The following is a 16,551-nucleotide window of genomic DNA, read 5'->3' on the forward strand; positions in this document are numbered from 1 at the left end:
CACAAAACAACAGCAAAAATAAAAGCAAATAAAGAAAATAGTAAGACTATTCAGCTGCATAATGTATTCATGCTGCAGTGCATGCTGGGAGTTTTGTACCATGGTGTCACCATAGACCAGTGGTCACCAATCTCGGTCCTGGAGGGTCGTTGTCCTGCAGAGTTTAGCTCCAACCAGCTCCAACACTCCTGTTTGAAAGTCAGTATGCCTAGTGAGATCTTGATTAGCTGGATCAGGTGTGTTTAATTGCTAAACTCTGCAGGACAGCGGCCCTCCAGGACCGAGATTGGTGACCCCTGCCATAGACAGTAAAATAAATGGACACAGCAACACCATAGACTTCAACGGAGAAAAGTGAAGTCAATTAGAAAGCACTCACTTCCTGATGGCTGAGCGACTGCACAGACTCACACTGAGCTTGACGACATAGATGTGACGTGAGCAACCCGTCTGTCTTCTGAACCGTCTGTCAGAGAAATCTGAATCATTCCCTTCCGAATCTCGCAGAGACTGAGAGCGTGAGTAGGAGGTGTCCATGAGCTAGGAGCAGGAGCAACTTTATGACTCTATATGGGCTTCTCCCTTGACTTTATCAGACTTTATGCCTCCACGTCCCCCCGATTGACTGCGAGCTTCTCCTCCTGTCCATACGGTAATTTCCAGAGCGTCGCGTGGTTATGACGCAATCATTAGCCTATTTTTATAAAAACTGCTTCTACGGGGCCATAACGTAAGATACAAGGTAATGAAGCCTTTTATACATTGTCGTGTTTCTTTAGAAATAAATAATGGGCAAATGGAGACTTTACACGCCTCAGATGTAAAGTTATTCGCTGTCAAAGTGACGCCAAAATGAATGGGAGTCAATGGAATGCTAACAGCAGGTGATGGCTTGCTAACCAATAACGGCTGGTACGCTTTCTGGATTAATGTAGAGCGAGGCGGTTGTTATAGCGAATACAACTCTGACAGGCTGATCAGGACCCCGACGCGAAGCGGAGCTTGAATCCTGAAGGGCTTGTATTCGCTATAACACAAACATTATTAGATCCTTCAGCATGACGGCAAGTTCCATGATTCCTCTTATCACTGCGTCATCAACCTACGCCTTTGTTATTGTTAGAGGTTAGCGACCCCTAGTGGCGAAAAAAAAGACATATTGAGGCTTTAAGAATAAACCATATTTCATTTTATTGAGACACATACAGATGCTCATAATCATATTTTAAACAAGTAATTAGTAAATATGTGACTAGTGCAAAACACAGGAGTGAGGAGAAGAAAGAAGCCACACCACCAGAATAACAAGATCCCATGAAATCAACTGACGTGGCTTGTGCTTTGCTTTTATTTTAAACAGCCGATATACTTTGAGCCACATCCTCGAATCATGATCTTCTACTTTCTATTTAACAGCAAGTATGTTTGACTGAACAGTCACAGATGAAAACTCATGTTGATGTCATGGGGTCTTTAAAACATGTAGTGCACATTAGTATTTTAAATACCCAAAGAACATTACATTGATAGTAAAAAGACTCATATGATACTTTTAAATTACAGAAATTAATTTCAATGTACTGATATAAGCACATTATCTGATGATTAAAACATTTGCCAGTTATGTAAGAACACAAACACATCCTTCACTCCTAAGATCTGCTGCAGATGAAGTTGAGTTTGTCGTGTTCAGGACGGCTGATCCAGCGCTGATCTCCTCCAGACTGAACTGCTCCAGATCTCACTCCAGACTCACACTCCTCGTCTCCTGTGCCGTTCCCTGGAGCCCAGTTATGAAAGCACACGGTCTCTCCGCTCACCCAGAACCAGAGGCCCACAGTGCAGGAGTGACGTAAACCCAACCACACCGCCTCAGTAGACGCACGTTTAACCACATTCATCACCTCCTCCTGCATCTCGTCTGAATGAACCGAGACCAGATCCGTATAATTCTGTCTGCAGTATCTCAGAGCTTCAGGCCACGTCAGAGTCTCGTTGATCAGAATCAGTTTATCTGGACACAAAACAAACCACAAGCAAAAACTAGAGAGAGACTGATCAAAAACAACATGCAGAACAAACACTGTGGAGGAATCTGTCATGTCAGACATGTAGCGTGAACTTTAAGAGATCTGGAGGTGATGGATGGATTGTGTGTGTTTGTGAGGATCTGCTCACCTTCATGACACACAAAAGGATATTGGTTGTTGCAAGAGATGTCATTCCACTGTCTCAGATCATTGTGTTCAATAACAGCACAGTTTTCATCACCTCCATGATTATTAGGTTCACCAGACCTCCAGTATCTGAATGAGGAGTTCCTCTGATCTGACCACTGCCATGAGTCTCTGAACAGACCGATCCAGATCTGTGATTTAGATAACCCAAGACCACTAATGAAATACTTAACCTGTTGATTCTCATTCTGGTTCCTCACACTGACCAGATCATTGTGATTCTGTCTGCAGTAACTCTGAGCGTCTCTCCAGTTCTTCGTCTGATTGACAAAGACGAGTCCTGTGTTCGCTTTAAGAAGAAAAAAAAAAAGTTTCATAAATCAGTTTGTTCATTATTCATTATTTTTATGCTGCTTTATGTTTTGCACACACACACACACACACACACACACACACACACACACACACACACACACACACACACACAGAGACACACAACAGGGGTGAGGCCAGAAATGTTCAAGTGGGCCTTTATAAAACAGGATAGGCAAAGCGTAGAGTATGAAAACTGCACGCCAAATTGCCAAGGGAAAAAAAAAAAAAATATAATTATGGGTGTGAATCTGTTACATTGAAGCGATGGACTGGAAAAAACATTTGTCAAAATAAACCTGTGCATTTAGTGCTGTAGTGTAAATGCAGACTAATAGACCCACAGCAACACAGACCAGAAGAAGAAAACAAGTCTGTGTCTGGGTAATTTTAGCAGCTTTAAAGATAATTTTATAAAGCACTCTTTTTTCACGTTTCCATTTTAAAGCAATGTTTAAAAATCTGCCAATTTGATTTTTTTAATTAAATCTAAACAATATTTAAAAGTATTTAATGCATTAGGGAGGGAGGGGGAAGGGGGAAGAGGAAAGACAGAGAAATGAGATTGGCCCTTAGTGTGTGTGTTGCTACCTGTTCTGCCATCCTGTGTTTAATTACAAATAAACCTTCGTTTTGGAAATATATCCTCGTCTCAGTCTGCCGTCCTGCAATCCACTGTGACAATTACATTATGTGGTTTGAGACATGAGGTAGTTACAGTCTCTTGTGACCAAGGTTATTATAGTTTTGCATTTTTTATTAGTTTTTATTTCGTTTTGACTTTTTGTTTTCAAATTCAGTTTAATTTTAATTAGTTTTTAAAGTTTATTTTTTTGAAAATGCTACGTTTTAGTTTAGTTTTTTTATTAGTTTTAGTGTTAGTTTTTACCTCAAACTTGCGACTAGTTAACTTTCTGAAGACTTTTTAATGTGTGATTGTGTAAAGGTGTTCACGAGATACCGACCTTTAGCAAACTTGCTTTCATCGAACACTCGTTTTCATGGAGACGCGGTGTGCACGGAGGGGAGGGGCTGTGTGTGTGTGTGTGTGTGTGTGTGTGTGTGTGTGTGTGTGTGTGTGTGTGTGCATGAGTGACAGAGAGACGGAGGGAGAGCAGGGAAAGGAAATGCAGCTGAACGTTATTTGCTCTATGAAAGACATTGACAAAGACGAAAACTAAGGACATTTACTGTATTATTTTATTTTAGTTAGTTTTGCCAAACACACATTACAGTTTTCGTTAGTTATCATTTTTTTGTAATCCCTCGTTTTTATTTTTATTTCAGTAAACGACAATGTTTTTCCCACCTAGTTTTCGTTTTTTCGTTTGTTTTCATTTACGATTATAACCTTGCTTGTGACGCTTAGCCGACTCTGCTGTGTGTGTTCTTGTGTTTTAAAGGAGCCGTGGGTTTGGAGACTCTGAAGGGAGAGTGGGATCTCATGCTTTCAAAGCTAACTTGATATTGCTGGCCTCTCCGAAATTGCCTACTCTACCTTTAATTTATAGGTTAAGACTGTGTGTGTTAGTAGAAATTGTCTTGGAGCCGTCATATTTGGTATATGGTGCATCTATAAATGAACGGTAGTTTTAAATAGCAGCACTTACTGTTGTTGCAGACGAAATGATGATTATCACTACATGACAAATCATGAATTTGTCCATTTGACATTATTCCACAATCTCTGCCTTCAGGTTGTCCAGTAGCCCAGTAAATTATCAAGTACTCTCAGTTCTTTTTTAGTTACTGGAACTCTTGTGTAACTGAACTATTCTAACTAAGCTTTTGCCAATACAACATACTATTCCTATTTCACTTTACTTTTTTTTTTTTTACTTTTTTTAAGGCAATTAGTTTGTATGCTTTTAAGTAAGTCTAACTAATTAGATTTTACAGTACAGAATATGGTGTATCTTTTATAAATTAATGTTTATTGTGATTGTATGGAGCTGCACTTACTGTTAGATGAACTGCAGATGAAAGTCCGGCTGTCACTACATGACGCATCATGCCATTCTTCATTTGTCATGAAAGCACACTCATCTCTGCCATCAGGTTGTTCAGGTCCCCAGTTCAGATAGAGCGCAGGTTCACCTGAAGACCACTGCCATTTATCAACACTCTTCTTCTGCAGTCCAATCCAGACATCCTGACCAACTCCATTCACACTCTTCTTCAGCTCGTTCATGTCGTTCATGTTGTCAACGGTGGCCAGATCTGTGTAATTCTCTCTGCAGAATCTCTGAGCTTCAGTCCAGGTCTTGTTCACGTTTATAAAGTGATACTGACGCTGAACACATTCAGATACGGAGCAGAGAGCTGTGAAAGAGAGCGTTTGATTTAATGCTTTTCAGGGTCAAACCTGATGAAACTATAAACCATAAATAATACAACAAACACACTCACCAATGAGAAGAAGAATCAAATATAGAGTTTGCTCCATTTCTGAGGAAGAAACACATTGAAAATCTCAGACATCAAACATTCCCAGATTCATTTTGAAGTAAAATATGACAATTTCATTTAGTATCTGAACAGCAGCATGAATTCACTGAACATAATCATCCAGACAATATTAACATCTGAAAGTGTAATTGTGTTTGAATAATGAACATGTTCTTACTTTAGAGGTCGTGTGTTTCTGTCCTGAGTCTGATGTTTCTGTCTGCAGATTTACACTACGCTATTATTATATCTGCTCTCATCCCTCATTCATCACATCATTTGTGTATTTCTCTAAAACAAATTTTCATATTTTACTTCCTCCTTATTTGTGTTTGTCTTCCTCTGTTTCTCTATATTTGCATATTGATGTCTTTGTCAGTATTAGTCTATATTAATATGAACCTTTATCAAAAAATGAAATGAACATTTACAATTTACATTTGAACATTCACAACTAAACAGCAGCTTTAATGATATTGCTGGACTGCATAACTCGTGTTTCATCCCTGATCATCTTGAAATCGTCGTCCATCCACACTTGCCATCTTTGCACTTCACCATTTGTCTACTATAGATTTTTCCTTGTATTTGGCCCAAGTGTCCAAGTGTGTGTAGAACTTTTGATTACCTAATTATGGTGTTGTAAAAATGCAAGTGTTTATTTTGATTCTCAAAGCTTTGCATTTTTAAATAAACCTCTAAGTGTCTGTACAGCAGTGCCTATAGGCATATACATATATGTAACACGATTTACTAGTAATGATGGTGCTTTTAACTAAATGATAAAAGCATTTGCAAATGTTGTAGAAATGACAAAATACACATACTCGTCTCTGCACCAGTAAAATGTGCTCACTTATAGCCTGTTGCGTGCACATACTCTCTAGTGGCCAAGTGTGGGTATTTGGACAGACCCCATGTTTGAGTTTCTCTGTTTTGGGCCACTTTTATCTGTTGCTGTTTGAACTGAACAGAGAAGGGTTGAGTTCAGTAGTGAAGACTGGTGATACTGGTTACTGAGAGCCTTTAAAGTTTGAATATTGAGAGAGTTTGACTAGTGAGAGAGTTTGGGGCATTAAAAAAGACAAAATGAAGAGGAAGGGAAGACAATTCTTTTTTTCTTTGAAAAAAAAAAAATAGAAACGTTTTTGCTCATATATAGGCTTCTTTTTTTCCTCTTCTGAAAGCTGAGACCCCTCACATTCACAACAGAGACGAGATAAAGACATGAAAGCTTTCATTCCCCTGAAGTCCATTTCTAATGTTAGTAAAGATTATTAGACTCATTATCGCACTGAAATAATATCATCTTCTTCTTCTGCTGTTTCAGAATAAATTAGTCTTTATTTCCTCCGTCTAAATACTTGATTGTGATTGGCTGGAATGTGTTCATTAAAACATTGTTACATTTTTAAGAATTAGTCTTATTTAGAAAATTCTTATTGTGTTTCGTGTCATACTCCTGCTGTTCTTAGTCTATAGAACATGAACACATTTGCATGTAAACACATCCTCATCACTCATTTGTTTAGGTCCACATTTAGACGTTCAGGGTGGACAATCTTTACATCTCTGACGTGAAACAGAAGCAGAAACAGTGTGTTATTGTACATGTTATTGACACATTCCATGGTCTCATTCTTTCTTATTCATCTGTTAGTTTTACTAAAGGGATATTTCACCGCTGGAAAGATGAATGTGGATTTAAATTGGGTCATTTATGTAGTAGAAATGTGAAATTATTTCAGAAGTTGGAGCCTTCTAGACTGAGAAAAGCCAGAAAATGTATTTTTGACACATGTGGATGAAAGACAACAACTCCCAGAATGCACTTGCTTCGCTGCTCTATGAGGCCACTCCTGAGCTGCAGCTGCTCCGGCCGCCTCTTGTTCCTCCATCATCCGCATCTGTTCATCGCTGTATTGTGGCTCGTACAGGCAGCCACGGGCATCGGGTTCATGCACCAGATCTTCAAAATCCCCTTCTGCCATATCATCTTCAAAACTACCTTTCGCCATCGTGGTTAGCCCACTACTCAGCTTTCTCCACAGAGCAAGAGACTGTTAGCTTAGCTTAAAAAAAAGAAAAAAGATGGCTGACACTATGTGTACATTCTGTGAGTGAGATCCCCCTATGGGCGGGTTGAAGACATGCGGAACGAGCTCCTCCTACTGGCTGTAGTCTCTCGCCTCTGGACAAAGTGGCTGCGTCTGAAACCGCATTCTCAATGAGTAGGTACTTAATTTCAATAAGTACTTACTTAACGAGCGCTAAAAGAGTAGGTACTTTATAGCCAGATCTCGTTAAGTATGAATGCGAACCGGACATCTGCCATGCTGACATTATCATGTGACCTACGACGCGTTATCACACGCGCAACAACTTAAAAGATTTGAACAACACGTTTAATTAATCTATCTGTAAATATCTTGATATTGATTAACCTTGCTCATTTTGTGGTCTTTTTGAAGAAACTGCAGCCCATTTATTTTGTGAATACATTTAGGGTTGATTTGAGTTCTTATATTTAACCCTACTAATGTGACCCACCGTTTTATCCTTAACGATATTATTTAGTTTCATTACGAAATCCCAAAATTGTCATCTCTTGAATATGTTGTAATTTTTTTATTTATATATCCAAACATTTTCATCCATAAGCAAAAGCGGCTTTTAAAATAAAATTAATTTAAATTGATTTTACAAAACTCATTTTAAAAGTTTATATCAGACGTGTCAGACGTAAAAAGACACGGCCGGCCCACCTGCAGCAACGGAAGAACAAGGCCGGGCAAATCCTTCACTCTCGTCTGTTCCAGGAGTTTATTTGAACAGAGTTTTCCAGTAAAAATGTACAATTTAAAGGTTAAATTTTACCCTAATTAACGTGTTTGTGTTGTGCAATCTGCAAAAGCATTGCTCTGTTTCCTACAAACTTTCCGCCAACTTCGAATGTGCTCAATCTCAAACAGTTTGTTAACTTGAGCCACACACTGTATAAATCTACGTGTGTGTGCGTTGTATAAGTAATGCAGTCTTTGTGTGATAGTTCAGTGTTTCAGAGGTGTTTGTAACTTCTTCAAAAACATTGTCTTGGCTTCAACATAGTTTGGCAGTGGACTCACGGACACACAGACGCACGGACACACACGAAGCCACAGCTAGCTGAGTGATTATCGGCGGTTGGAGATTAATGTGCCACTGAAGGAAGTGTTGCCAAGTCTCCTGGTGTGGCAGAATTTAAGGAAAGATGGCCATTACCATTCCCATTCCAGGTAAGTGACTTATCATTCAGTTTTTCCTGACACTACTCACTTCTGAGAACTTTTTTGAAATTGTGACTTGGACATGAGATAGTAGATTCACTTTTTTGCTTTGCATAAAGTTCAAATGTTGCTAATCTTTAAACCCCCTTAAATAACAGTCAAACATTTGCTGTCCTACAGGTGAACGAGGAGTTCTGGAGATGTACTGCGGTTCCCCTGGACGTTTATGTCCCAGCTGGACAAGCACAGCCCAAAGCTCCTCGAGCTCTTGAGGGCCAAGAGGAGACACTGGTCAACGCATCAATAACTCGTTGATGGAACTGTTACAGGTGGGGCAAAAGTGGTTACAAAGTTAAAAGGTACAATATGAATCAATTGAGTAGTTTTGTTTTCAGTTATCTTGCTTATCTGTTTTTTTTTTTTTTTTTTTTTTTTTTTGTTAATTAGACTCAATAGTCTCAATTGTTATTACTATTATTATATTATAATGACTAATAAAGATAAACTAATACAGACCTACAGTAATGATGGCATTACAGGGTTGGAGTGAATTTACCAACACAAATAATGTATTCATTATTGTTGTATTAACTAGGACCCAAGTGCCAGTGCAGTGAAGAAGAGAGATGTCCCTCTGAGATGAGACGCCTCTGTGAGTGTATGGGAGAGAGTGGACAGGAGCTCATCTCTGATTACTGGGTCGGTCTGGTGAACAGGTTTAAATTGTGCTGACTGTTAATGTGAACTGACTGAACCAGCATTTGGCAGGTAGTGCTGGAGGATTTGTTTTTCATCAACAAATGAGATTGTTTGTCTTAAATACTTTATCTTTTATCTTAAAGGGGGCTGCAGAGACCACTGTTTATGAGGACCTGGAAATGAAGAATATGAGCATCTATGGCTACGTTCACACTGCAGGCTGAAATGACCCAATTATGATTTTTTTGCCCCTATGCGACCTGCATCTGATCTTTTCATGACAGTCTGAACGACACAGATCCGATCTTTTCAAATGCGACCCAGGCCACTTGGGTATGTGGTCCAAATCCGATACGTATCCGATCTTTTGAAATGCGACTTCAGTCTGAACGGCCAGGTCGCATGTATCCGACCCGCACGTCATTGATACACCCACACGTTTCTCTGTACCGACGTTGCTACCACTGCTCCACAAAACGCCATGGCCAAAAACCTTGTGTGGCGAGGTGATGGATCGGGTAAATTACAGTTACACTTATGAGGAAAAGTATAACTAAATGGAGAGCAGACTACGCCACCCCGTTTCACTAAACGGAGAAATTTATACAAGACACGCTGGTTCGTGACCACAGATGACAAGAGACGTGGATCAGAATACAAAAATACTTTTTTTATTTTATCAACAATAATTTAATATATAAAAACTTTGAGGTGGACAAAAGTTTTGCACTGTTAAGTGTGCACCAGACCAGAAATAAAGAAAAAAACAATAAAGAACACAAAAACACTTTTGGGCTGAGGCTTGCCAGCAGGGAGCTAGCTGGACAGTGAGTGTCCTGAAATCACACCACTCATCCAATTCCACTCCACACAACACTCACACTCACTAGGTGAAAGACACACAGGTGCCAACGGCAAAACACTCTGTGAAGGAACCACCACCAAAAGAGGACAGACAGCTAGCTTCCCTGCACGGGGCGGGCCTTCAGCTCCTGAAAGAAACAAAAAAACAATATAATATACTTTCACAGTTGGCTGCAAACGTATAAAATTATAATAAACCAACTTCAACAAAATCAATACTCTGCAAATTACGGAGCACAATAGTTAACCTGGCTGATGGCGACCTAAAAGGTTCACAATATGGCCACGTTACAACCGCCAAAGGCTATGAACAAGAGTAAAATGAACCACAAAAAAAATACAATTAAACATTAAATCACAAAAGAATCGAATCCAGGATTACAAAAACAAGAAATTACAAAAAAAGAGAAAATGTTGCTCCCTTCACAGTCTTTGAGGAACGCACAGGGCGAAGAGCTCAAGGATGACCAAACAGCTGGTGGTGATATACATTAAGTGGGGCTAAATTATACCATCACATGTAGCTACGTCATGCATGGACGGGCAGCTCGGAAACTAGCCACACACTAATACCACCAGCGTTTACCACCATATGCAGATGCAATATAAACTAACGGAAACAAATAATGAATCACAATGGTCACAGTGATATTAAATGGCAGCAGAACAAAACAGTGCCGTCTTAGCGGCGTTGTCAATGGAGCATTTTGCCCCCGGTCCACAGTGATGAACCGCTCACAAGTGGTTTAATGCACCAATGGTAGATCGCTAGGCCCACAGAAGATTCAGTTACTCACACGCAGTCTCGTTCACAATAGGCAACCCGCAAGTGTACAGAGATGTTGCATCTGCTCAAACACATTAGCCGCGCTCGGATAGGGACAGCCTGCACCCAAAAGCAACGTCGCATTGATTTGAACAGTAACCTGGCTCCCACGGAACTGCGCACGCACCCACAACAACGTCCGTGACGATGACGTATACCAGGTGGCCTGAACTCCGCCTTAAGTAAGCCAGGGGTGGCTGCCGATAGGCTGTCACCCCCGTCACTCAACACAAATCACAGGGCGGAATCTAGCCCACCTTGCCACAATCTACCCCCAGCTTTTGCATTGTCGCCCCGACGATGGACCTAGTCACACTACCACTAAGCAACTCCTAGTACCAGGGCCTAAAGAGGGCAGAGACAGCATTAGACACAGCGGCCACCCTAGAGTCGTCATCCCTCCCAACTTCCGGTGCCCGAGGGAGGTGGTGTCGATTCGAATGATGACCAGCATTAGCTCGCCCCGTCCGTCACAAGGTAATCTCACCAGTACCAGGTTGGTCCACAGGTAAGGGTTCCATTACCAATGCTGGTTCTGGAGCTACCACACCAAGCTGTCTAGGGGTCACTAAAGCTGTAGGGCTAACGTTCTCGGTTAGACATCGAGGAGCCAGCCCACTAACAGCCTGTGGGGTTTCAGGTACCAAAACCCACAGATCAACCTCCTCAGATGGAGATCCCTCCGATGGTGGTGACTCGACCACCAAAGGGCCAACTGTAGAAACTTCAACAGGAGAGTCCCTTCGTACACGGGTCTTCAACAGGGAGCGGTGGACCCGTTTTACACTACTCAAGTCATCCACCGGCGCAATTGTATACACGGACCCACCTGTCTGCGGTGCTCTCACCACCTGATACACCACTGGGCTCCACAGGTCCTGGATCTTATGGCGCCCTCTCACGCCATAATCCCGAAGGTAAACCAATTGACCCTCCCCCAATGGTGCATCTCGAACATGTGGGTCGTGCTGCTTCTTACGACGATCTGCCGCTACCTTTAAATGTTCTCGGGCCCCTTCGAAGGCCACCAACAACCTGGTTTGGTGCTCCACCACCCACTCATTCACCTTTCCGGATGCCATCTCTTGGCTTTTACCCAAAAGAAAATCAATAGGGAGTCTGGGCTCTTGGCCAAACATCAGGAAGTAAGGTGACTCACCAGTCGCTTGATGCGGGGTAGTATTATAACAGAAAAGCACCTGAGGGAGCGCGGAAACCCAATCTGCCTTTCGGGAGAGGGGTAGGGTGCGCAGAAGATTATGCAGAGTCCTGTTAAAACGTTCGCACTGCCCGTTGCCAGCCGGGTGATACGGTGTAGTGCGGGACTTCTCAACCTGATACAGATGACAAAGCTGTTGTATTAGGGAGGACTCAAAGCTGCGGCCCTGGTCAGAATGAATGCGACCAGGTACACCAAATTTATAAAACCACTCCACCACCAGCATGCGGGCCACAGTCTCAGCTCGTTGGTCTCGAGTAGGGACTGCAAGAGTGTACTTGGTAAAGACATCAGTCATCACCAGGACACTTTCCAGCCCCGAGCGAGAGGGTTCCAGCAGCGTAAAATCAATGGCCAGGATCTCATTTGGCCTGGAGGCCAACAAATGACCCATAAAGCTGCGGGCAACTGGCTGCGTATCCTTGGCGACCTGACACCTTTCGCACTCCCGACACCACTGGGCTACATCAGATGTCAAGCCTGGCCAGTAGAAGCGCTGCCGCACAAGCTCGGTGGTCCGCTCGATCCCCTGATGCCCATGCCCCTGATGCATTTGTGTCAACACTTCCTTATGCAAGGCCGCAGGGAGAACTACCTGGAAAATCTCTTCACCGCCATTAGAACGGAACACACGACGATGCAAAACCCCTTCTTTCTCTAGTAGCCGGTCCCACTGACCTAACAGGACCCGGGCAGTCTTGGACAACTGTCGACGCTCCTCAAAAGTGGGCCGTGTTCCCAGTCTCCAGAACACCAAACCCTCCTCAATCACCGAATCGGCTTCCTGTAACTCCCTCATGTTGCCCACCAAACTAGGCAAAACAGAAACTACAGCCTGGGTAGCTTGTACACCCAGATCTACCCCTGATGCTTCCGTCACTTCCTGTGGAACCTCGGTCCCCAGTAACAACTCTCTCACTGCCCCATGGCTAGCAGGGTCCTGTCTGGAAAGTGCATCAGCATTCCGGTTACTCCTTCCTGACCGATACCGGATCTCAAAATTAAATGCTGCAAGCTGCGCAGCCCAGCGCTGCTCGGTAGCCCCGAGCTTTGCAGTGGTCAGATGGCTGAGAGGGTTATTGTCAGTGTACACTGCGGGGGGACATATCACACCAGTCCTCAGGTCATTACACTGGCTGCCAGTTACTTATAGGATTGATTTTAAAGTATTATTAATAGTATATAAATCATTCAATGGCCTAGGACCTCAATACATTGCAGATATGCTCACGGAATACAAACCCAACAGATTACTCAGATCATTAGGATCACATCAGCTAGAAGTTCCAAGAGTTTACTCTAAGCAAGGAGAGTCTGCTTTTAGCTATTATGCCAGCCGCAGCTGGAACCAGCTTCCAGAGGAGATCAGATGTGCTCCTACATTAGTCACATTCAAATCCAGACTCAAAACACATCTGTTTAACTTTGCATTTAATGAATGAGCACTGTGTCACTGTTTGTCCGACTGTTTATACTGTGTCTTATTTTAGTCTTTATTCTAAACTGTTTTAATTATTTTTAGTTCTTTCTCGTTTCTTTATTTTAAACTGTTCTTTATTCTAAACTGTTTTAATTATTTTTAGTTCTTTCTTGTTTCTTTATTTTAAACTGTTTTGTATATTCTTATTTCTTCTGATTATTTTTAATAGTATGTAAAGCACTTTGAATTACCATTGTGTATGAAATGTGCTATATAAATAAACTTGCCTTGCCTTGCCTTACACAATACACTGCTGCCCTAACAAGTACTCCCTAAATTTCTCAGTCAAGGCCCACTTGAGCGCCAAAAACTCCAACTTCATGGAGCTGTAGTTGGACATATTGCGCTCAGTGGGCCTAAGACTGCGGCTCGCATATGAAATTGGCCGTACTTTACCTCCTTGTTCCTGTGAAAGGACAGCTCCTAGACCGCCATGGCTAGCATCTACCTCCAGGATAAAAGGCAAGGAAAAGTCGGCATAGGCGAGTACTGGGGCGCTGGTAAACCTACTCTTCAGCTCATCAAAACTCTGCTGGCACTGTTCAGTCCAGGCACTAGAAAAACCCTGCCCTGCTCGAGTCCTAGGCTTAATAGCAGCCCATGCGGCAACCATTTTATGAAGAGGGGCTGCCAATTTTGCAAACCCCTCAACAAAACGGCGATAGTAGCTTGCAAAGCCTAGAAATGAACGCAGCTCTGAGGCATTAGTGGGGCGTGGCCAATTAGCCACTGCCTCAATTTTACCGGGATCGGTTGACACTCCCTGTGCTGAAATAACATGTCCCAGATACTTTACCTCACGTTGGAAAAATGCACATTTACTCAATTTAGCCTTCAAGCCCTCATGCTCTAAACGACTTAGAACCACCTCCAACCGCTCTAACTGCTGAGGTACCGAGGAGGAGAATACTATGATGTCATCAAGGTACAGAAGTAAAGACCTACACTGCTGGTCCCCAAACATCCGTTCCATTAAACGCTGGAAGGTGCTTGGGGCATTGCAAAGCCCAAAGGGCATGCGATTCCATTCAAACAACCCAAAAGGGGTGCAGAATGCGGTCTTGGGTCTATCTCTCTCAGTGACCGGAACCTGGTTGTATCCACTTGCCAAATCCATAGTGGAAAACCAGCAAGCCCCGGTCAAGGAGTCCAACGATTCCTCAATGCGAGGCAGAGGGAACGCATCCTTTCGGGTCTTTGAGTTTAGCTGACGGTAGTCGACGCACATGCATAGACTACCGTCTTTCTTTTTAACAAGGACAATTGGTGACGCGTACGGGCTACAACTCTCCCTTATAACTTCCGCCTCCAAAAGCTGATTGATGTGAGACTTCACCACCTCATATTCTGACGGAGGTATACGCCTGTAACGTTGCCGGACAGGAACGGTGTCTAACAGGGGAATGTCGTGAGAAATCAAACCTGTACATCCCAAGTCACCCTCGTGCATAGAAAACACAGACTGGAATCTGTAAAGCAGATCCCTTACCTGACCCTGTTCTACTTCCGATAAAACAGACAGATCAAGTGCTTCAATTTGTTCCTGAACAAGAGGGCTCGCTTCAGGGACTATAGAACCCACCATTGCCGCTACAGACCTGACCTCACTAATTCCTGATGGCAAGCTAACCACACAAACATTATTTAGTGTACCAAGGACAGTGTTAGCATAGAGCAACACGTCGATGGTTCCCACATTTACCACGGGTAAATAAACAGTACCTCGCGTAACCTGCACTAATGCAGGGGAAGCCAACAAACCAGCTGGTAACCCAGACTCTGGAGGCTCAAAAAGAACAGTGTTATTGACATATTGCTCAGAACAAGTAGCTGCCACAAACTTCATCATGCCGCCTGGGATACGCCATGGTCTCCTCCCTCGCACTCTGACCCTTCCTGAACTTACCTCAGGAGGCTGGTTGTCAACTAGACGACAATGTTGCAGCACTTGTAGAACAGAATTTGGAACCTCAATGGTCGGAGGCAATTCGAAAAGGGCCGGGCCATGTTGTCCAAAAAGCTCCTGGTAGCATCGGCTGAGCACATTCATTCCCAGAACGCCTGGGACCCGAGTGCACAAGCCACCAGGAGGGTCCCGTACAACAAGCACGCCACATCCCGAAATTAACTGGCCGCACAATTCTATGTCCAATTCCACATAACCAATATAGGGAATCGAAAGACCATTAGCAGCTCGAAGCTGTAACCACTGGCACGATTTAAGTCGATCCTGACCCCATGGTTCAAAATGTTTCTGAAAACAACTCTCAGTGATCGTAGTTACCATGGAGCCAGTATCCACCAGACAGGGCACTCGAACTCCGCCAATCAATACGTCAAGATGCGGGCAGGATGACATTAAATGCGACATATTTAAAACTTTTGAGCCAGTTAATTCCCCATCCGTGTTATGGCCCTGAATCACGGTGGGAACTAGTTTTCCGACGTTGCAGATGGGCCAGGCTGTCCTCTTCCAGCTACTGACGCGACTGAGCGTGAGGGAAATTGAGCGCGAGAAGGAGCACGTTCCCCGTCACAATCCCTAGCATAATGACCAGGTTTTTGACACCTTCTACATATTACAGGTCCCTGTCGGGGAGGTTGACTCCGTGACTGGGGGTTCTGCAACCGGGCAAAACTTTGTGTAAGTTTAGTTAACTGCTCTTGTTGGCTTTTAAGCATATCCCTCAATTCAGCCATCTCCGAACTCCCCGGTGAACTACGGATGCCAACAAAAGGATTCCCTTGCACCCCATATTGGATCCCATGAGCAGAGGGAACAGAGTGACTTCGGGCCCTTGTGCTTCCTGGCATACCCTCCCTCTCCCATCTAAGGGCTTCGCTACGAATCTCCAACAAAGTTAACGTAGGTTGCTGACGTATCAACTGTTTTAATTCGCGACGGAGGGCGCTATCAAAAACATGTTCGACAAATTGGTCTCGCAGTAAAATATGTGAATTTGGCATACCGTGAGGAGACTGTTGTTTCACTTGCTCAAGGAGACCCATCAGGACAAGGGAGAACTCCAACAAGCTCTCCCCTTCCTGTTGCTTTCTCGAGAAAAAGGCCTCCTGCAATGAAACATATGACTGTGAGCAACCATACAATTCTCGCAAAGCTGAAATAATCCTCCCTGGGTCCTTACGCTCCACCTCTGGGCGGTACTTAATCTCTTCCCTTGCCTCCCCTTCTAAGTGGT

At 43.1% G+C, this 16,551-nt stretch overlaps 1 protein-coding gene and 1 long non-coding RNA gene across 2 annotated transcripts; one reads left to right on the top strand and one right to left on the bottom strand.

The window, feature by feature from the left end:
• Positions 1 to 1,169: 1,169 nt before the first annotated feature.
• On the bottom strand, positions 1,170 to 5,219 carry LOC311079135 (C-type mannose receptor 2-like). Its single transcript, XM_084108341.1, has 5 exons — positions 5,176 to 5,219; positions 4,959 to 4,997; positions 4,512 to 4,871; positions 2,179 to 2,526; positions 1,170 to 2,014 (listed from the first exon to the last, which is right to left on the bottom strand). The coding sequence occupies exons 2-5, from the start codon at positions 4,993 to 4,995 to the stop codon at positions 1,653 to 1,655; spliced, it is 1,107 nt and encodes a 368-aa protein (XP_083964467.1). The 5' UTR covers positions 4,996 to 4,997; positions 5,176 to 5,219; the 3' UTR covers positions 1,170 to 1,652.
• Positions 5,220 to 8,111: 2,892 nt separating this feature from the next.
• LOC311079151 lies at positions 8,112 to 8,990 on the top strand. The gene is made up of 3 exons (XR_014605341.1): positions 8,112 to 8,272; positions 8,444 to 8,592; positions 8,859 to 8,990. It is a non-coding gene; the product is annotated as an uncharacterized lncRNA (long non-coding RNA).
• Positions 8,991 to 16,551: the final 7,561 nt, after the last annotated feature.

The sequence above is a fragment of the Abramis brama genome (genome assembly GCF_963993115.1).
Source record: "Abramis brama genome assembly, chromosome: 3".
In the NCBI taxonomy this organism is placed as follows: Eukaryota; Metazoa; Chordata; class Actinopteri; order Cypriniformes; family Leuciscidae; genus Abramis; species Abramis brama.

What these genes read in the sequence shown, in the direction of transcription:
- LOC311079135 (XM_084108341.1), bottom strand. Translation starts at nt 4,995, where the DNA reads ATGGAGCAAACTCTATATTTGATTCTTCTTCTCATTG. An exon ending in TTTGATTCTTCTTCTCATTG is followed by an intron (nt 4,872 to 4,958) that starts GTGAGTGTGTTT and finishes TCTCTTTCACAG; the next exon opens with CTCTCTGCTCCGTATCTGAA. An exon ending in CATCTGCAGTTCATCTAACA is followed by an intron (nt 2,527 to 4,511) that starts GTAAGTGCAGCT and finishes TTCTTCTTAAAG; the next exon opens with CGAACACAGGACTCGTCTTT.